Raw genomic sequence first — 21,924 nt, forward strand, 5'->3', positions numbered from 1 at the left:
AGCCTGATGCCTGACCCACAGACTTGGGACTTTCCAGCCTCTACAACTGCATGAGCTATTTCCTTGACCTTTCTCTCTCTCTCTCTATATATATACACAGATATGCTTCACTGATTTTGGTTCTCTAGAGACTCGGCCTAAGACATCTGGTACTGAGAGTGGTTCTACAGAAACAAAATGGTAAGGATGAGTTTTCTAAATTGGTTCTCACCTCTGATTAGTCTTAAAGATGTTGATGACTCTGTTTCCAATAGTAAAGAGGGTGCATTTTTTTTTGATAACCCATGGCATGAGGTGGCAGTAGAAATATGCAAAATATCACCACCAACAGATCAAGTATTGGTGAGAGAAGAGGCTCTGGGTGATCACATGTTTGATACTTTTCTACAATTTTGCCAGGAAACTGGTTGGTTAGTCTTACAGACTAAGTGATGAAAGAAAGACATGAGCTCGGGCCTTCAGAGTCAAAGCTCAAGCGTCACATAAAAGACCTCAAAGTTGCCACTTGTGCTCTGAAAGAAAGCCTTACTGACTGTAGCTAACAGAGCTGATATTGCCAAAAACCGAACCCAAAGTCTTATTGTAAGAGTGGCTGAATTACAATGCCAACTCAATTCCAAATACAATGGGGCTGGTGAACCCGTGGTAGTAGGGGCCATGTGGCAGCACTCAATTGACAGCAACAAGGTCAGCGTGCTTACCATAATGGACAGGAGAGTCAAACAGCCTGAGTTGTATGGCAGAGTAATCTGAATAGTCTGAGTTGTATGGACTTATGGGATTGGCTACTTAGTCCCCAGAAGTGAAATAGATGGGAAATCTACTAAATATTTACTTGATCTGTATAAAAGGAAGAAGTCTAGGTCCAGTAAATGGCAGTCTAACTCAAATTGCCAGAACAGAGTATCATGGTTGCTCCATCAATTTCCAGACTTGGGCAAGTTTAGTGACTCAAAACCCCTTGAATGAGGGTAAAACCAGGTCCCCTTGAGGAAGGACCCCACTACAGTGTTAAAATTTATACGGTTAATCTTTCTCCCAGCCTTCCCCAAAGGGATCTATGGCCTTTTAAGGGTGACTATTCATTGGGGAAAAGGAAATAATCACACTTTTCAGAGATTACTAGTCACTCACTGGCTCTGAACTGACACTAATTCCAGGAGACCCAAAATGTCATTGTAGCCTACCAGTCAGAGTGGGAGCATATGGAAGTCAGGTAATTAATGGAGTCTTAGCTCAGGTTTGTCTCACAGTGGGTCCAGTGGATCCCAAACCTGTCCTGTAGTAATTTCCCCAGTTCTAGAATGCATAATCAGAAGAGATATACTCAGTAACTGGCAGAACCCCCACACTGGATCCCTGATAAGTGGAGTAAGGGCTATCAAGTAGGAAAAGCCAAGTGAAAGCCATTACAACTGCCCCTACCTAGGAAAATAGTAAACCAAAAGCAATACCACATTCCTGGAGGGATTACAGAGATTACTGCCACCATCAAAGACTTGACGGATGCAAGAGTGGTGGTTCTCACCCCACTCCTATTCAACTCGCCCATCTAGCCTGTGCAGAAAAACTGATGGATCTCGGAGAATGACAGTGGATTATCGAAAACTTAACCAGGTGGTGACTCCAACTGCAGCTGCTGTTCCAGATGTGGTTTCATTGCTTCAGGAAATTAATACACCTCCTGGTACCTGGTATGCAACTACTGATATAGCTAATGCCTTTTTCTCCATACCTATTTTGAAGGACCACCAGAAACAGTTTGCCTTCAGCTGGCAAGGCTAGCAAGATGCCTTCAGTGTCCTACCTCAGAGGTATATCAACTCTCCAGCCCTATGTCATAATTTAGTCTGCAGGGACCTTGATCAGTTTTCCCTTCCATAAGATGTCATATATGTCCATTACATTGATGACATTATGCTGATTGGGCCTAGTAAGGAAGAAATGTCAATGACTCTGGACTTACTGATAAATATTTGCACACTAACCTGTTGCTGTAGAGTCAATTCTGACTCATAGAGATCCTATAAGACAGAGTATAACCACCCCACAGGGTTTCCAAGGAGCAACTGGTGGATTTGAACTGCCATCCTTTTGGTTTGCAGCTGTAGCTCTTAACCACTGTGCAACCAGGGGTGGGAAATTAATCTGACAAAAATTCAGGTACCTTCCACCTCAGTGAAATTTCTAGGGGTCCAAAGGTGTAGAGTATGTCAAGATATTCCTTCTAAAGTGAAGGGTAAGTTATTGCACCTGGCCCCTCCCACAGCTAAAAAGGAGACACAATGCCTAGTGGGCGTCTTTTGATGTTGGAGGCAACATATTCCTAATTTGGGTGTGTTCCCACCTGGAGACATCACTGATTCCACTGAACTGGAATTTAAGAACGCCATCAGGGCTTCCTCTGGATCAACAGGCAAAGAAGGGAGTTACCTTATTGACTGGTGTGACTGATCCTGACTACCTAGAGGAAACTGGATTGATATTACATAATGGAGATAAGGAGCCCTGGTGGCACAGTGGTTAAGAGCTTTGGCTGCTAACCAAAAGCTCGGCAGTTTGAGTCCACCAGCCGCTACTTGGAAACCCTATAGGGCAGTTCTATTTTGTCCTACAGGGTTGCTATGAGTTGAAATCGACTCGATGGCAACGGGTGATGGAGGTAAAGAAGGGTATGTCTAATATGCAGGATATCCCTTAGGGCGTCTGAGTACTACCATGCCCTGTGACTAAAGTCAATGGAAAACTACAACAACCAATTTTGACATGACTACTAATGGCCCAAACCCTTGAGGAAGAGAGGTTTGGGTCGCCCCACCAGGCAAAGAACTTGCTGAGGGCAAAGGGAATATGGAATGAGTGGTGGAAGAAGAATTTCTAAATACCAGCTATAACCATATGACCAGTCTCAGAAACAAGGACTGTAATTGTTATGAATATTCCTTTCTTGTACATAGGCATAAAATATTTTTGTTTTCTTCATTTATCAAATATAAGATGTAAACAGGGCTAGTGTGTTTTCAGTTGTACCCAAGTTAGCTGTATCATGTTAGGCGCACGCATGACTTCATAATTGTCTTTATTTAGAGATTACATATGGTTTAAGGAGATCTGTACAGGTGCTAAGTTGACAAGGGGTAGACTGTGATGGTTAAGGTTGTGTCCACTTGGCTGGGCCATGATTCTCAGTGGCTTGGCAATTATGTTGCAGTTTAGCAGTTATGTAATGATGTAATCACCTTAATGATGAGATCTGATATAATGTAATCACCTCCATGATGAGATCTGCTATAAGCAGCCAGTCAGTTTAAAGGTGGTTTTCTTGGTGGTGTGGCCTACATCCAATATATATGGACTTTCTGGCAAAGCTCGATGGCTTTTGCTCTGCTCTGGATCCTGCATTTAGTTCATCATTACCTGACCTCTGATTCTTGAGACTTGAGCCAGTAGTGTGCCATCTGACCTGCTGATCTTGGGTTTGTCAACCCCTACATTTACATGAGTCAGGAGAGGCCTCCAGCCTGATGCCTGACCCATGGACTTGGGATTTTCCAACATCTACAACTGCGTGAGCCATTTCTTTGATACAGATCTGTCTCTCTCTTTATATATACACATGCTTCACTGGTTTTGCTTCTCTACAGAATCTAGCCTAAGGCATTGTTGTTGTTGTTCCTTGTGCTTTTAGTTGTTATATCTAAGAAGTTATTGCCTACTCCAAGGCCATAAGGATTCAGGCGTATGTTTCCCTCTAAGAGGTGTATATAGTTTTAGCTCCTACATTTAGGTCGTTGATCCATTTTGAGTTAATGCTTGTATATGGTGTGAGTCAGGGTCCAATTTCACTCTTTTGCACATGGGTATCAGGTTGATCCAGCATCAATTCACTGAAAAGGCTATTCTTTCCCCCACTGAATCCTCTTGGCACCTTTGTTGAAAAATCAGTTGATCATAAATCTAAGGGCTTATTTTTGGACTCCCAATTTTACTCCATTGATCTATAAGTCTATTCTAATGCCAGAACCACACTATCTTGATTACTGTAGCTTTGTATTAAGTGTTAAAGTTGGGAAGTGTGAGTCCTCCAACTTTGTTTTTCTTTTCAAGATTGTTTTGAGTATTAGGGGTTCCCTGTATTTTCATATGAATTTTGGGACTGAATGTCAATTTCCGCAAAAAACACAGCTAGGATTTTCATAGAGATTGCGTTTAATCTGTAGATCAATTTGGGGAATACAGTCATCTTTACAGTGATAAGTCTTCCTATCTAAGAACATGGGATATCTTTCCATTTATTGATGTTTTCTTTAATTTCTATCGGCAATGATTTTTTAGTTTCTGGTGTACAAACCTGGTACTTCTACAAAAGATGTGCAAGTAAAGTACAAATAAAATCATTTCTAAGTATTTTATTCTTCCTGGACCCCTGCTGAACTTGTTTATTTTAATAGTTTTTTTAGTGGATTCCTTAGAATTTTCTACACACAACAGCATGTCATCTGCAAATGCACAAAGTTTCACTTCTTTCTTTCCAATCCAGATACCTTTTATTTATTTATTTTTGCCTAGTTACCCTGGCTAGAACTTCTAATATTATGTTGAATAGAAGTGGTCAGAGGACACATCTTTGCCATCTTCTTGATCTTAGCGGGAAGAATTTCAGTCTTCCACCATTAAGTATGATGTTAGCTTTGATGTTTTCCTAAATACCCTTTATCAGGTTGAGGAGGTTCTTTTCACCTCCTACTTTGTTGAGTATTTTTTATCATAAAAGGTTGCTGGATTTTGCCAAATGCTTTTTCTCCATCTATTGATGTAATCAGCAGTTTTTCTTCTTCATTCTTTAATATGCTGAATCAACCTTGTATTCTTGAGATATATCCCACTTGGTTATGGCTTATAATTATTTTTACATGTTGCTAGATTTGGTTTGCTGGTACTCTGTAGAGGATTTTTGCAGCTATATTCATAAAGGATGTTGGTCTGTTTTTTTTTTTTGCACTATCTTTGGTTTTGGTATCAGGGTAATATGGACTTATAAAATAAGTTGGGAAGTATTCCCTTCTCTTCATTTTTGGAAAGAGTTTGTTAAGATTAATGTTAGTTCTTCTTTAAATGTATACTGAAATTATCCAGGGAAGCGGGCCTGGGCTTTTCTTTGTGGGAAGTTTATTGATTACTAATTTAATCTCTTTATTTGTTATAGGTTCAGATTTTCTATTTCTTCTTGAGTCAGCTTTGGTTAATTATTTCTTTCAAGAATTTGACAATTTCATCTGTTGTTGTTTTTAGGTGTTGTCAAGTTGGTTTAAAATCACCGCAACCCTACATACAACTGAACAAAACACTGGCTAGTCCTGTGCCATCCTCACAATCATTGCTATGCTTGAGCAATTTCACCTAAGTTATCTAATTTTTTGGTATACAGTTGCTCATAGTATTCCTTATACCCATTCCAAAAACCCATTGCTGTTTAATAGATTCTGACTCATAGTGACTCTATGGGACAGAACAGAACTGCACTATAGGGTTTCCAAGGAGCGGCTGGTGGATTCAGGAGCAGCTGGTAGATTTGAACTGCTGACCTTTTAGTTAGCAGCCGATCCTTAACCACTGTACCGCCAGGCCCCCAGTATTCCTTATAATCCCTTTTATTTCAGTAAGACCAGTAGTGATGCCCCCTCTTTTACTGGTGATTTTAGTAACTTGAGTCTTCTTTTTTTCTTGGTCAGTTTAGCTAAAGGTTTGTCAATTTCGTTGAACTCTTCAAAGAACCAACTTTTGCTTTTGTTGATTTTCTGTTTTCTGCTCTCGATTTCATTTATTTGTGCTCTAATCTTTCCTTCCTTAAGCAGAAGGAAGTTCAAATTTGCTTGTGAGTTTGCTTAAGTTTTGTTTGCTCTTCTTTTTCTAGGATGTTACAGTAGAGTGTTATATTACTGATTTGAGATCTTCTTTTTGAATATGGCCATTTACAGCTATAAATTTTCCTGCAAGCACTGCTTTGTTTAGCTGCATCCTGTAAGTTTTTGTAGCTGCAAAGATTGATGAATCCCACGATCAGTAAGCCAGACTGTGGGTAAGCTGCTAGCTCAAGTCCCAAGAACTGGAGGTCAGATGAACAGGAGCTAGACGCAGGACCCAGCTGGAGCAAAAAGCCCCTGAGCTTCGCCAGAATGTCTGCTTATATTTGATGTAGCCCACATATGCAAGGAAACTCCCTTTCAACTGACTGGCTACTCACAGCAGATTCCATCATGGGGGTGATCACATGTCAAATTGCAAGAGAGAAGTGATCACAACGTTATATATACGACTGCCAAACCGTTGAGAATCATGGCCCAACCAAGTTGACACACAATCTGAACCATAACACAAGGTATTTTCGAACTTCCTTTGTAACTTCTTCTTTGATTCATCGGCTATTTAGGAGTACATTGTTTAATTCCCACATATTTATGAATTTCCCCAACTTCCCTCTGTGACTGATTTCTAATTGCATTCCACTGTGGTTGGAGAACATACTTCAAATGATCTCAATCCTTATTAAGTCTTTTGAGAGTCTGTCTTGTGGTCTAACAGATAGTCTATCCTGGAGAATGTTCCATATGCACATGAGAAGAACATGTATTCTGCCCTTGCTGAATTGGAATGTTCTATAAATGTCTATTAGGTCTAATTTTTTTTATAGTGATGGATCTGGAATTGGAACCCAAGCTATGCTGATGTATCCAGAAAGGGTGTTCACCATTCTGTTTAATATCATTCTAATGGTAAAAGGTAAAAGGCATGCACATTAAGAGCCTCACTTTGGATTTGCTCCGAATCACACCTATTCTGAATAACTCTTAGGAGAGTAAAGTAGGAAAGGAAGGTAGCTGTCCTACCTTTCCTGGTTAATTTTATTTCTTGTGGCATGTTGTGAATAAATGATTCAAAAAAAAAAAAAGAAAAAAACCTAAACCCATTGCTGTCGAGTTGATTCCAACTCATAGCAACCCTATAGGACAGAGCAGAGCTGTCCCATAGGGTTTCCAAGATGGTAATCCTTGTGGAAGAACACTGCCACTTCTTTCTTCCATAGAGTGGCTGATGGGTTCAAACTGCCAACCTTCCAGTTAGCAGCTGAGCACTCAACCACTGTACCACCAGTGCTCATTCAGGTGATTGCAAAGGACATGCAAATGAAAAAATTAACACAAGCACAGTGAAAATAATTAATGTCATTTCAAATAGCTAATACTGAAATTGTTTGCCCAAGTATTTTCTGAAAGAAAGATTATCGTATTTTTACGCAAATAATGCACACCTTCTACATTTATTTGCCAACTGTGCCCTTTCGCGGCCAGGTATTTTTGTAAGTGCAGTATGCTCAGTTTTTTTTTTTTTCAACAGCAACATGTAACAAGAGTTGGCACAGTGGGACTTATGAAAATATCTGGCAGGGAGGGCGCCGTTGGCAAACAAACGTAGAAGGTATGTTATTTGCATAAAAATACGGTATGTCACTTGATACAGTAGAAATAAATTTTAGGATTAAGACATTTCGTTTACAAAATATACTACAGGAAGTAGTACACAGTGTAGTACATTTTGTTAAGTACGCCTCATAAGGCACATCCAAGAATTATGACAACATCAACATGTAAAAATCTCTAATAAAATACCTTTTATTATTCTTGTATGAAGTTTGCAGCTATTTCCCACAGAATGTCTACAAGATAAAATTTGCTGACTTTCTTCAACATACCTAAAAAACAAAATTGGATTTTCAAACTTTTAAGAGAAAAATGCAAAACAATATTATTAGTTTATCATTAAGTCTACATCTACCTTAAGAAAAAACAAAAAACAGTATTTGGGATCTATAAAGATATTTGCTTATTCTATTGCATAATACAAAAGCTTACCACTGATGTAAGTAAAATACTAAGATTTCTCATAGTATATGTACATGCACTAACTATTGAATTATGTCAAGTTAGAAATCCCAGAAATGCTTAATATGTGGTTCTGAGTATTATGTAATCAAAAATAAGTGAATTCACACATAATCTCCATGTTGTGTGCTGCTGAGTCGGCTCTGCCATCATTACTTGGGCAACGGGAGAATTACATGATTCTCAAAAGACATCAGAAGTCTAACGGAATAAAATGCAGAGCTCCTGATTCTGTGCCGTACTTCCAGAAAATAGAATCCAAAGTCCAAAAATAATAACTGGAATAATAAGTACCACAAAATAAAAATTTACTTTTTTTTTCCTAGACCTCTTCTTACTCAATCCTCTTCATCTTCATTCTGAACAGGCTACCCTTCTATTGTATGACCCCTGGTGGAAAATAATGACAGCATTTTACTTCTTAATACTGCATGGTAAATCATTTAGACTTATAAGAGAGATTGTTAAAGCAGGGTGCTTTCCATTCCAAATTAATGACATCATCTATGATCTAAATAAGTAAGAAGTTAAACATGGCAAAGCTATTTCAGAAGCACGGGCCTGAATCTAAAAATACTTGCCAAGCTGGTACAACACATGCCTTCTTCCGATTTTGATGAATACATCGTGATATACCCACACAGCTACGATATGTGTAGAGGGGAGTGAAAACAACAGGGGTGCAGGTATGTTTTTGAAACTATCTCCATGACCAAAATAAAGGTCATGGCAAGCACATTTAATCTTCTTCAAAGTTTGCCTGCCTAGATCTTCTTTTACATTAGTTCTCAATGACCGAGGCTCTCCTAGGTTCAAATGAGCATTTCTTGAGAAGCAAGGTACATTCTCTCCATGCCTAGGAGACTTAATAAAGACTTAAAGCCTTCCTGGGGGATCCAGAGTAGAGTCACCACATGTGAGAGTGAGAAAGAAGATTCAACTCAGGCTAAAAGCACAGGAAAGAAGAAAGACCATGCCTGAAGTGGTTATGGATGCCAGGTAGCAAGAGTCTCTGGAGAGGAGGAGTAAGGACATTACGGTTAATGAAGGTAAGAGCTGATGGGCACTTGGGAAGAGACAAGAGTAGGCTTCAGCCAATACCCAGATACCTCAGTTTTCCGGGATACGCCTAGAAGAATTTGGTGACGACAGGACATCATTTCCTCCACTCCCAGCCAAACCTAGGTAGAAACCAGCCTCCTACAACCATAGGCGGGCAAACAGAGAAAGCTATCATAGAAGCAAGCCGTGGGCAGTTCCAAATCTGATGAGAGCAGGAAAAAAAAAATCTGTTCAGTGACTCATGGTTGTGAAAGAGTCTCAGCAGGGGTTTGGCAGTATAGAGGATGGAGGCACAATCTTACAAAGGAGCAGAAAAGAACTTTACCAGTTAATTATAATTATATTCCACTTCCTTTTGACAGTCATTCGTTTAAATAGAGATCTTTATCTGTGTATTGGCAAAAATACGTCTACAGAAAAACATTATCTTTTACCTATTCTTGACAAAAAAAATGAAGATAAAATGTATTCGTTCCAGTATGTTTTTTAGGATTTTTGCGTAAGCATTCTGTTCGTCCTAAATCAATTCTAAATTAATATGGTTAAAATTGAAACTACTGTATTCAATGTATCTTTACTATCAAAAATCAAGACTAGCATTTCATAAATTTTGAAGTAGAAATCATCAAAGAGAATCACTACAAAAAGTATCAAAATCTTACACCAATGTTGTTCAAATAGAAGTTTTTATAATTTAAAAATTAAAAAAGAAAGAAAATAAAGGTAATACATCAATCATGATTCACACTTCCCAACTACATTAAATAAATAAAAATTTAAATGGGTAAGTGGAAGTAACTCTCTTAGCAGGTTATAAAGAAGGAGGGATAATGTCATTTCAAATGAGAACATCTATCTACTTGTGGAAGGTGAGTAAAAATCCCCCTTACCAAATAAAATGCATCCCACAGTACAAGCAGGGTCGCAAAATCTAGCAATTTTCTCACCATTCCTTCCAAGAACATTTAGTGAACACCTGCAGGGCACACACTCAGCAACCTGCTTAGTAAGCAAGTAAAATTTAAGATAACATGTGAAGTACCAGAAGATTCTTTCAATGAAAGAATTTGAATCACCATATATGCCTGCTTTTAAAAAAATGTGTAGAATCCTGTTAAAAATTTTCCATAGTACAAAACCTTATGCCTTCCTTGTCTCTCTTTGTGCTTTAATTACTGACCTCATCCCCTGGAGAACTGCACATACAATAGAGGAGCTGCATTTGGTTTTTTTTCTCTGTATCCTACATCCTCATCTCCTCAAACCCTGCAAGTACTCAGAAAAGGGTGTTTTGGGGCCAACTAAGAAACACATAGCCCAAATGTTTTTGGAGACTCAAGAGCCAGCCTCCTCAATGAATAAACCCGTTGCCATCAAGTTGATGCCGACTCATAGCGACCCTGTAGGACAGAGCAGAACTGCCCCCACAGAGTTTCCAAGGAGCGCCTGGTGGAGTCAAACTGCTGACCTTTTGGTAAGCAGCTGTAGCACTTAACCACGATGTCACCAAGGATTCCCCTCAATGAATAACACTCCCGTAACTCCTCAAACCTCCTTTACCACGTTCCTCTCCATCTCTTTCACCAGAACATTTCACTTCCACTTTCTAGAGAGAAACTCTATGGGGCAGTTCTACTCAGTTACTCTGTCCTATAGGGCCACTATGAGTCAGAATTGACTCGACGGCACTGTGGTTTTTGTTTTGTTTTTTTTTTTTTAGAAAAAAAAAAAAGACCTGGGGGTGCAGTGCTTGAAGGGCTTTAGTGCTAACCAAAAGGTCAGTGGTTGGAACCCACCAGCTGCTCTGCGAAAGAAAGATGCAGCAGTCTGCTTCTGTAAAGATTACAGCCTTGGAAACCCTATGGGGCAGTTCTACTCTGTCCTACAGGGTCACTATGAGTCATAATCGACTCATAGCAACAGGTTTGGTTTTGGTTTTCCAGAGAAAACAGAAGCTATCAGATGGAAGGTCACTCACCTTCCCAGTATTTTATGCATAGCTAACTACATTGCTCCAGTTCCTCCTACTTAGGACCTGACACAAGAGGGGCTGTCCCTCTCCCTGCCCAAGGCCAGGCCACCTGCTTATGCCTTGGATTCTGTTCTCTCCTGGTTTCCCAATACCATGAAAATATGACTCCTTCCGTTGCTTGCATGTTCAACTTCTTTTAAACCAGATCTTTTACACTGGCTTTTGAATAAGCCCAAGTCTCTTCCATTAAAACAACAAAAACGGAATCACTTGGCCCCACATCTCCCTCTAGCTATGGTTCATAACTCTATCTCTCTTTGTCTCAAATACACGTCTCTGGAGCCCTGGTGGCATAGCGATTAAGAGCTTGGCTGCTAACCAAAAGGTCGGCAGTTCAAATCCACCAACCGCTCCTTGGAAACACTCTAGAGCCTAAATGCTCCTACTCCACTTCCTCGTCTCCCGTGCACTCACCATTTGGTCTGTGGTCCCATCACTCCTCCAAAACATCTTCTTCCAAAGTCATCCACAGATGCTGTTCAGTCCTGATCTTACCTGACATCTCAATAGCATAATAACTGCTGCCCATTTTCTCCTTCTCAATATCCTCTTTCTATTAGCTTCTATGAACCAGAGCCCCTGATTTGTCCTTCTGCCTTTCTGCTCATTCTTGATCATTAAATGCTGGAGCTCCTCAATACAAACATCACATCTTACATTACATTCTCTCCCTAGGAAATCTCATCCACATCTATACTTTTATCACATCAATACATATAGAAACAAACTTTTTGAGGCCAGTCCAGACCTCTGCTGTGAGCTTTAGACCCATACATCTAATGGTCTACCACAGCAGTGTACAGACTGGTAAGGAGCTGTAGAGGCGGACCACCTGGATTCGAATCCTGTCTCACCACTTACTATCTCTGACCTTGGGTAAGTCTCTCAACTTTTCCGTGTTTCTGTGTCCTTCCTGCCTCCCCCCCACCCCCACCCCTGTAAAAAATGCATTTCATAGCAAATGCTAATAAGTATTAGTTATGATCATTATTGGAAACCCTGGTGTTTTTTTTTTTATCATCATTATTACTACCGGGCATCTCTTTTTGTATGTTTCAAAGCCATCTGAAATTCTACATCCAGAATGAAATTTATGATTTTTTCTCAAATGTGATCTTCTAGTCGATCTAATTGCTTTAGTCAGAAACCTAGTAGTTATCCTCAATACAGTTCCTCCCCTTCCTCTCTGATTTTTAATACTACATATCTGTTTACATTTACTGATTAAATCTGTCTTCTCTATAACTCTCCAACCATCACCCTACCCCGAGCTCCATCCCTCTCCCGTGCAGACTACTAAAATGGCCTCCCAACTAATTAACCCAGGGTCGCTATGAGTCGAAAATTGACTCAATGGCAGTGGGTTTTGGTTTTTTTACTCTTCACCCCAAAGCACATTCCACATTGCAGACAAAATGATCTTTGCAGATTGCAAATCTGATTAGGTCAATCTCCTGCTTAAATTTTTTTATTGGCTTCCCATTGGTCTTAGGATAAGAACAAATCTCCATAAATGTGGCCTAAGAAGCCCACATGATCAAGCCTCTGCCTACCTCTCCAGTCTTACTATATACCATGCACTCCTTTGGCTCTCAGAGCTCTTTCTGCATGGGCTTTATTCCAGTCCCAGCCCTGCTTCGGTCCTTCCCACCGCAGCATCTTTGCACGTGCTCTTCCCTTTGTTTAGAAAGCTCGTTCCTTCTCTTCTTCTCCTAGTTAACTTCTTTTCATCTTTAAGATCTCTGCGTAAATGTACCTTCCTTTGGGAAGTGTTCCCTATCCTCTCGGATAAGGTCAACTACTTTTATTATTAGTACTCCATACCTCTCTCTCAGGGCAGAGCAAAGGAGAGTACATTTAGAAGAGAAGGTAGGGAAGAAGTATTTCAATCGGCTAAAATTTAAAGAAAACCCTGCCATTTCTTAATAATTTAGTCGAAAACAAACAAACAAACACAAGCACAGAGGCAAGGAAAGTTGCTTTGGTAACGACAGGCTCTATGAAGAGAGTTACTTGGGTAATCACAGGTCGCATGAAAGAAAAAAACAAAAAACTAAATAGCAAATCCACTGGAATCAGAACAAGGACTTGTCATGCATTTATCAGCTTGGTATCTTTCCCAACCTTTCCAGTTTTTATTAGAATGAGTTATTGTTAAAGAATAGAATAACTTTTTTTCTTCCCTTGCTGGAAATACATTTTCAGGATAGAAGTAGCAATTCATCTTAGAATGTGAAGGCACAGGCAAATCCAATCTAAGTGGCTAAAAGGACATTAAAAACTTATCATATTTTAACAGGTTAATTTCAACATTGTTGTAAAAACTTTCCAAAATGATATATTTTTACATTATTTCTTAACACTATACGGCTACCCTTCACTTAACAACTATCTCATTATCTGACATCACACATCTATAACAAAAGTAAAAAATCTACTGTGCAACTATTTTGCGCATTAAAGATGTACATCTAGCAATAACGAACCCCAAGGTGGAGTAGCGCTGGCTGTGATGGTTAAGGTTATGGGTCAACATGGCTGGGCCATGATTCTCAGTGGTTTGGCAGTTACATAATGATGTAATCTGGCAGTTATGTAATGATGTAATTTGACAGTTATGTAATGATATAGTCATCTTCCATTTTGTGATCTGATGTGGTCATCCTCCATTTTCACACAAAGCTGATCTTTGGTACCTAGCCATGTTGATAAGTGAGCAGTGGGTATATACATGTGTGTATATGTATATATATACATAAAAAATAAAACAAAGCCCACTGCCAACTCACAGCGATCCTATAGTTTCCCAGGCTGCAAATTTTTACAGGAACAGACTGCCACACCTTTCTCCAGCAGAACAGCTGATGGGTTTGAACCTCCTAGCAGCCAAGTGCTTAACCACTGTACCACTAGGGCTGATATATATATGTATGTATATGTATTTATCTATATATGTATTTGTATATATATTTATATATTTTGTTGTTGCTGTTAGGTGCCATTGAGTTGGTTTGACCCACAGTGACCCTATGTACAAGAGAATGAAACACTGCCTCGTCCTGCACCATCCTCACAATTGTTATGCTTGAGCCCGTTACTGTAGCCCTTATGTCAGTCAATTTTATCCAAGGTCTTCTTTTTCTTCACTGACCCTCTACTTTACCAAGCAGGATGTCCCTCTTCAGGGACTGGTCCCTCCTGGTAACATATCCAAAGTATGTGAGATGTAGTCTCACCATCCTTGCTTCTAAGGAGCATTCTGGCTGTACTTCTTCCAGGACAGATTTGTTTGTTCTTTTGGCAGTCCATGGTATATTCAGTACTCTTTGTCAACACCACAATTCAAGGCTTCAATTCTTCAGTCTTCCTTATTCATCATTCAGCTTTTGCATGCATGAGGTGATTGAAAACACCATGGCTTGGGTCAGGGGCACCTTAGTCTTCAAGGTGACATCTTTGCTTTTTAACACTTTAGAGGCTTTTTGCAGCAAATTTGCCCAATGCAATGCGTTGTTTGCTTTTTTTTTTTTTACAAGTTCCTCCCCTTTCTCTTTCTTAAAGTGAGCCAGAAGATTCCATTTTTGAATGAAAACTCTCGTTTCCTTTCTCAAAACATTGATTTCTTGACTGCTGTTTCTATGGGTATTGATTGTAGATGCAAGTAAAATGAAATCCTTGACAACTTCAGTCTTTTCTCCATTTATCATGATGTTGCTTACTGGTCCAGTTGTGAAGATTTTTGTTTTCTTTATGCTGAGATACAATCCATACTGAAGGCTGTGGTCTTTGATCTTCATCAATAAGTGCTTCAAATGCTCTTCACTTTCAGCAAGAAAGGCTGTGTCATCTGCATAATGCAGGTTGTTAATGAGTTTCCTCCAATCCTGATGTCATGTTCTTCTTCATATAGTCCAGCTTCTTGGATTATTTGCTCAGCATACAGATTGAATTAGTGAAAGGATACAACCCTGCAAACCAAATCCATTGCCACTGAGTCAATTCCGACTCATAGCGACCCTGTAGGACAGAGCAGAACTGCCCCATAGGGTTTCCAAGGATCAGCTGGTGGATCTGAACTGCTGATCTTTTGGTTAGCAGCAAACTCTTAACCGCTACACCACCAGGGCTCTCTCTCTATATATATATATTCGCGTATGTATGTGTTCGTCAAAATGAAAAGTCAAAATTGTTCTTGATGGAATATTATTCAGTAATAAAAAGGAAGGAACTATCACATATACAGCAACGTGGACAAATCTCAAGGGAATTATGCTGAAAAACCCAATCCCTAAAGGTTACACACTATTTCATTTATGTAACATTACTGAAATGAAAAAATTATAGAGAACAGGCTAGTGGTTGCCACTAGGGGATGGGGGCAGGTGTGGGGGAGGAGGTGGATGAGATTATAAAAGACAACATGAGGGATCCTGTGATGGAACAGTTCTATATCTTGACTACAGATAGAGAAGCAACATGTGTGATAAAATTGCATAGAACTAAACACACACATATACACAAGTGAGTACAAGCAAAACTGGGGAAGTGCGAATAAGATCGGTGGATTGTACCAATGCTAATATCCTGGTGTGATGCTGTACTATAGCTCTGCAAGATGTTACCATTGGGGGAAACTCTGAAGATGACACAGGATGCCGTATTATTTCTTGTAACTGCAAGTGAATCTACAATTATCTCAAATTAAAAAGTTTAATAAAAAATACTTTAAAGTGCTTTTACCACATTCTCAAAAATAGTTATTCAATTACCCATCTCTGACTACAAAATTTCAATTTTTTAAAAGCAATCTTCTTCCAGTTTCTCTACATTCCACCTTCGTTGATGTCAGCTCATAAAAGAAAGGAGATTTAGGTGGACAGAAAGTGAAATGTCTTGAGGTTGTAATAAACACAATGGAAGTATTAATATTTAAAAAAATAGATCTCGAAATGTACTTAAAAGTTTGAGATATAATGACATAAACACCTATTTGTGACCTAAGAAAAACTGCCTCCTTTTGTACTTTGAAGTATTTAAAAAAAAAAAAAAAATCACATAGAATTAAATTACAAAGCTCATACATTTGTTTATGCAGCTGGTCTATTTTAAAATCTAGGAACTTTAAGCCTACCATTCTAATAGGCTTACTGGTGACATCTCCATCCTTTGAAAAATAAATGAAATATCATAAATCATCTGACAGTTCTTAAGCTTTGATTTTTATCATCACTCAGACTCTTTAAAAATAAAAAGCAATATGAGAGGATAGGATCTTGTTTTGTGCCCTATAAAATTTAAGATAGAAAATAAATCATACTATTAAATGTCATTTAGAACCCTACCTTCGATATTTTGGATTAAATTGGCATAATATTCTTGGTCATTCCTGGGAGAATTCATACAAGTTGAGTAGCTTTTCTTACAAAATACTGCAGAACTTGGGCAATTCCTGTGATAAATGAAGTAATAAGGCTTTGGAGTTGCAATTGTGTATATTTAAGTACTTCATATAAGCACCGAGACTGTCATCTTGCTGGTTATCCAGCACTATGAATTTATTATTTGGAATCCAAAGAAATGTCTGAGTACTTATAAAGAATAAAGGGTTGGGGTAAGCCCTTTTAATTTTAAATGAAAAATTTAATACCACGTTACAGCTACAGAGTTCAAGCGTTATTTTCTGGCAAGCTGATTTAATGAAAAATATTCACAAACTTTGCAGAAAATGTTGAGATAAAAACACCATTAATACCTTGGACATGTTTAAGATTCAACAGAAGAACAGTAAGATCTAGGTGTTAGCCATAGCATCCTGAGAATTTTGATCATAGTTAAAGCGTCAAGAAAATAAATTACGGGAGACATTCTCCATGACCTGGTTGCAAGGTAAATTCAATGACCGGTCACTGGTCAGTTGAACTGACCTTTCAATTCATACACATGTACTTCAAAAGTCAGCTGGGCCAGCATTAGGGGAGGGAGGTCAAAACTGCACTCATGTCAGCTGTCTGGCCCATCATATTTAGACTCATTCTAAGGGTCAAAAACATTAGTTTTGTCTTTCACGATGGTTTCATTTACCCTTCACGTAAATGAAAATCCATAATTTTCCTTCCCTTCCTGAAGCAATACTGGCACAAATTGTAAGAAATATTCTCAGGAGATTTATATTGCATCTATTTTTCAGAGTATAACAATTTTAGATTTTAGTCATTTTTCTCACTCATTTTTAAGATAAAGCCAACAAAATTGTACCCTCCACATAAGGGCTAACCAGTGCCAAGTCCGTATCTGGCTGTGTACAGGATTTGATAAATATTTGAATGAAATGGAATGGCTGAACCAATGATAACAGAAAGCCTACTTCTTACCCCTTCCATCTCATACTGTTGCAAATGAAGTATGCTTAAATATTATTTAATTTTAAAGAGTACATTTTGTTTCTTAATTGTTATTAAATGAACACATACCAAACGACTTAACATATGTATAAGTTATAAAGAAAAAGAATACAATGAACACCTGTTTTTCCACTAGCTGGTTTAAGGAATTGAACATTACTAGTAACTTTGAAGTCCCCTTTATGGCTCTCCTCTCTCCCATCCTCCTTCCCATGCTTCCTCCTCAACTATCCTGAACTTTTTTCCTTGATTTCCTTTATAATGTTACCATATGTAACCCTACTCAATATTTTATCTCATTTTGCAAGAGAATGGATAGAATTATATTGGTTGGAATCATACTAGATGTATTCTTATGTCACTTGGCTTTATCACTCAACATATTCAGGAGATTCACCCATGACGATATGTGTAGGATTATAATCTGCTATTTGAATATTGCACAGTTCATTCCTTCTCTTATTGATGGATATCCGAGTCATCTCCAGTTGTCTGGAACATATTCACAGATGGTTCTCAGTGTCCATTTGCAAGAGTTTCTATGCCTCAGAGTAGACTTGCTGGGTTGGTACATGCACAATTTATTAGACAGAGACGAACTGTTTTATACGGTCGACCCAATTCACACTACAGGTGCTACAGTACGAGAGCTCAGAATGTTCCACTTCCTTGTCAACACTTCTGTCAATTTGGTAGATACACAATAGTATCTCCTTGTGATAGTTTTTACAGCTTTTTTTTTCTTTTGAGGTAAAATGTACACACAATAAAATGCACAAATCTTAAGTGTACTATTCCATAGTTTTTATACTTATTAACTCAAATTATACCTATTCAATCTGTATGCTGAGCAAATAATCTGAGAAGCTGGACTATATGAAGAAGAACGGAGGATCAGGATTGGAGGAAGACTCATTAACAACCTGTGTTATGCAGATGACACAACCTTGCTTGCTGAAAGGGAAGAGGACTTGAAGCACTTACTAAGGAAGATCAAAGACCACAGCCTTCAGTATGGATTACACCCCCACATAAAGAAAACAAAAATCCTCACAACTGGACCAATAAGCAACATCATGATAAAAGGAGAAAAGATTGAAGTTGTCAAGGATTTGATTTTACTTGGATCCACAATCAACAGCCATGGAAGCAGGAGTTAAGAAATCAAAAGACGCATTGCATTGGGTAAATCTGCTGCAAAGGACCTCTTTAACGCGTTGAAGAGCAAAGATGTTACCTTGAAGACTAAGGTGCACCTGACCCAAACCATGGTATTTTCAATTGCATCATATGCATGGGAAAGCTGGACAATGAATAAGGAAGACTGAAGAAGAATTGATGCCTCTGGATTGTGGTGTTGACAAAGAATACTGAATATACCATGGACTGCCAGAAGAGCAAGCAAATCTGTCTTAGAAGGAGTACAACCAGAATGTTCCTTAGAAGCAAGGATGGCAAGACTGCATCTTACATATTTTGTACATGTTTTCAGGAGGGATCAGTCCCTGGAGAAGGACGTCATGCTTGTCAGAGTACAGGGTCAGTGGAAAAGGGGAAGACCCTCAACGAGGTGGATTGACACAGTGGCTGCAACAATGAGCTCAAGCATAACGAGTGTAAGGATGGCGCAGGACAGGGCAGTATTTCGTTCTGTCGTGCATAGGGTCACTATGAGTCGGAACCAACTTGATGGCACCTAACAACAACAACAACTCAAATCATTACCCTCACCTCAAAGAAAGTTCTCAATGACCACTCCCTGTCAATCCTTGTCTCACCTCCCAGAAATAACTACTGGTCTGATTCTTTCCCCTCAAAGATAAATTTGGTTTTCCGTGGAACTCCATAAAGTTAACATGAGATTCATCTATATCGCAGCAGGTATCCGTAGTTTGATCCTTTTTGTTGGTAAACAGTGTCCCATTGTATGAATATAATGTTTATCCATTCTCTTGTTAATGGACACCTGGACTGTTTCCAGTTTCTACTATTGTGATAAATCTACTATGTCATATACAGGTACTCCCCAACTTATGACAGGGTGCCATTCCAACAACTCTGTTGAGACTCAGTTCTGATGTAAGGCAGATACTTTTTTAGTTTTCACTGTTACTGCCTCTTATTATCAGTATCTTTATAAATTTGATCTTCGTTTGTCTTTGGGGGCTGGAAACGTTACATATAAACATCTGTGAATGATAACATCAACAAATTATGGTCTGCAACACTGTGTATAGTGCCAAAAAACCAAAAAACAGATGACCTTAAGTGCAGTTCGTCAGTGTGGTTCGTCGGTGTATAAGAGTTCCAGTTGCTAAACATTCTGACCAACATTTGGTGTTATCAGTCTATTTAATTTTAGCCATTCTGGTGGGTGTGCAGTGGTATCTCATTACAGGTTTTATTTGCATTTCCCTGATGGCTAATGACGTTAAGCACGTGCTTATCAGCCATTTGAGTATCGTCTGGTGTAGAGTACCTGTGTTATAAAGTGTCTTTTCAAATCATTTCCTCTCTCTCTCCTTTTCTGTTTCTGACTGTCATTTTTAATGGCATTACAATGAATAAGGAAGACCGAAGAAGAACTGTCGACTTTGAATTATGGTCTTGGGGAAGGATATTGAATATACACGGACTGTCAGAAGAACGAACAAATCTATCTTGAAAGAAGTACAGCCAGAATGCTCCTTAGAAGTGAGGGTGGTGAGACTTCATCTCATGTACTTTGGACACATCAGGAGGGACAGGTACCTAGAGAAGGATATCATGCTTGGTAAAATAGAGGGTCAGTGAAAAAGAGGAAGACCCTCAACGATATGGACTGACACAGTGGCTGCAACAATGGGCTTAAACATATCAACAGTTGTTAGGATGGTGCAGGACTGGGCAGCTTTCATTTTATTTTACATAGGGTTTGTATGAATCGGAACCAACTCCAAGCACCTAACAACATATAAATTCTTTATCTATACAGTACTTTTATAGATATATGTTTTGCAAATTTTTTTTCCTAATGGTGCCATTTGATGAGAACAACTTTTAAACTTTGATAAAGTCTGACTTATCAACTCTTTTTCTTATGGTTATTGCTTTCAGCGTCTTAAGAAATCTTTGCCTACCCCCAAGTCATGTTTTCTTCTAAAAGCTTTATGGTTTTAGCTTTTACGTTCAGTAGTAAGATCCACCTCAAATTAATTTTTATGCATTGTGCAAGGAAGGAATTGAGATTAATTTTTTTCCATACGGAGATTCAGTTGTTCCAGCACCATTCATTTATCGAAAAACTATCCTTTCCCCATTGAGTTGCTTTGGTGACTTTGTTGGAAATCAAATAACCATATAAATGTAGGTGTATTCTGGTCTCTTTAATCAGTTACATCAATCAATTTGTTGATCCTTATGGCAGCACCACACTGTCTTGGTTACTGTAACTTTATGGTTATGGTCTGAAGTCAGGCAGTTTAAGTTCTCCAGAGTTTTATTTATTTTTTCCTAGATTATTTTGGATATTCCATTCCTTTAAAACTTTAAGAGTCAGCTTGTCTATTAAAAAAAAGAAAAATCCTGCTAGAATTATAATGGGGAGTATGTTGAACCTACAGATCAATTTGGGGAAAATTGTCAACTAATGAAGTCTTCTAGCCCATGAAGATGGTATTTCTTTTATTTAGATCTTCTTTAAATTTTTTCAGTAACTTTTTGAATTTTGTTGTTTTCACTGCAAAAGTTTTGCATGTCTTTTGTTAAACTTTATTCCTAAGAGCTTTTACTTTATTTTAGGAGGGGAAATAGGCTTATTAGTGATCACCTCAATTCAAAAATATTCATTATTTATCTCTCTTTGGAAATATTAAATACATCAATACTATGAGAATTTTCATTTAATAGTACGTCTTTTTTAGTACATTCTGTATAGTAAACAAGAATTTCTAAAAATGGAACAAGGCTCTATAACTTGACAATAAAATAATGAATAAAGTCTAACACCACACATGCTAGAAAATGGGACCAGGACACTTTATAATCCATCCTCATTTTAAGTATACTCTCTGATGGGGCAAGCACATTCTTTTTTTTTTTTTTTTAATTGTGCTTTAGGTGAAGTTTTACAGAACAAACTGGTTTCTCATCAGTTAGTACACACATTGTTCTATGACACTGGTTATCAACGCCACGGCATGTCAACACTCTTCCTTCTGAACCCTGGGTTCCCTTATGATCAGCTTTCCTGTTCCCTCCTGCCTTCCAGTCCCTGCCCAGGGCTGGTGCGCCCCTTTAAAAAAAAAGTCTTGTTTTATTCCATGGACCTGTCCAATCTTTGGCTGAAGGATGAACCCCAGGAGTGACCTCATTACTCAGCTGAAAGGGTGTCCGGAGGCCATATTCTCAGGGTTTCTCCAGTCTCTGTCAGGCCACCAAGTCTGGTCTTTCTTTTTGAGTTAGAATTTTGTTCTACATTTTTCTCCAGCTCTGTTCGGGACTCTCTGTT

The 21,924-nt window shown here is 38.6% G+C and overlaps 1 protein-coding gene across 41 annotated transcripts in view; it reads right to left on the reverse strand.

Moving 5' to 3' along the window:
* The window catches only part of ZNF438 (zinc finger protein 438), a 223,164-nt gene that overhangs the window by 71,363 nt on the left and 129,877 nt on the right, over window positions 1–21,924 (reverse strand). For 22 of the 41 annotated variants that reach the window (XM_064285043.1, XM_064285044.1, XM_064285045.1 and 19 more), the window contains 2 exons: window positions 8,253–8,330; window positions 7,668–7,750 (listed from right to left, as the gene is read on the reverse strand). The exons of 1 other annotated variant lie outside the window; for it this stretch is intronic. Coding sequence is in view for 9 of the 40 variants with exons in the window: in XM_064285001.1 (XP_064141071.1) it covers window positions 7,668–7,750 (83 nt within the window). In the remaining 31 variants the exon portion in view is untranslated. Of the gene's footprint in view, window positions 1–7,667; window positions 7,751–8,252; window positions 8,331–9,049; window positions 9,205–16,376; window positions 16,484–21,924 lie in introns of all 41 variants that reach the window. 18 more of the 41 variants (XM_064285001.1, XM_064285002.1, XM_064285006.1 and 15 more) reach the window with 3 other exon arrangements.

The sequence above is a fragment of the Loxodonta africana genome, chromosome 4, assembly GCF_030014295.1.
Source record: "Loxodonta africana isolate mLoxAfr1 chromosome 4, mLoxAfr1.hap2, whole genome shotgun sequence".
NCBI classification, from domain to species: Eukaryota; Metazoa; Chordata; class Mammalia; order Proboscidea; family Elephantidae; genus Loxodonta; species Loxodonta africana.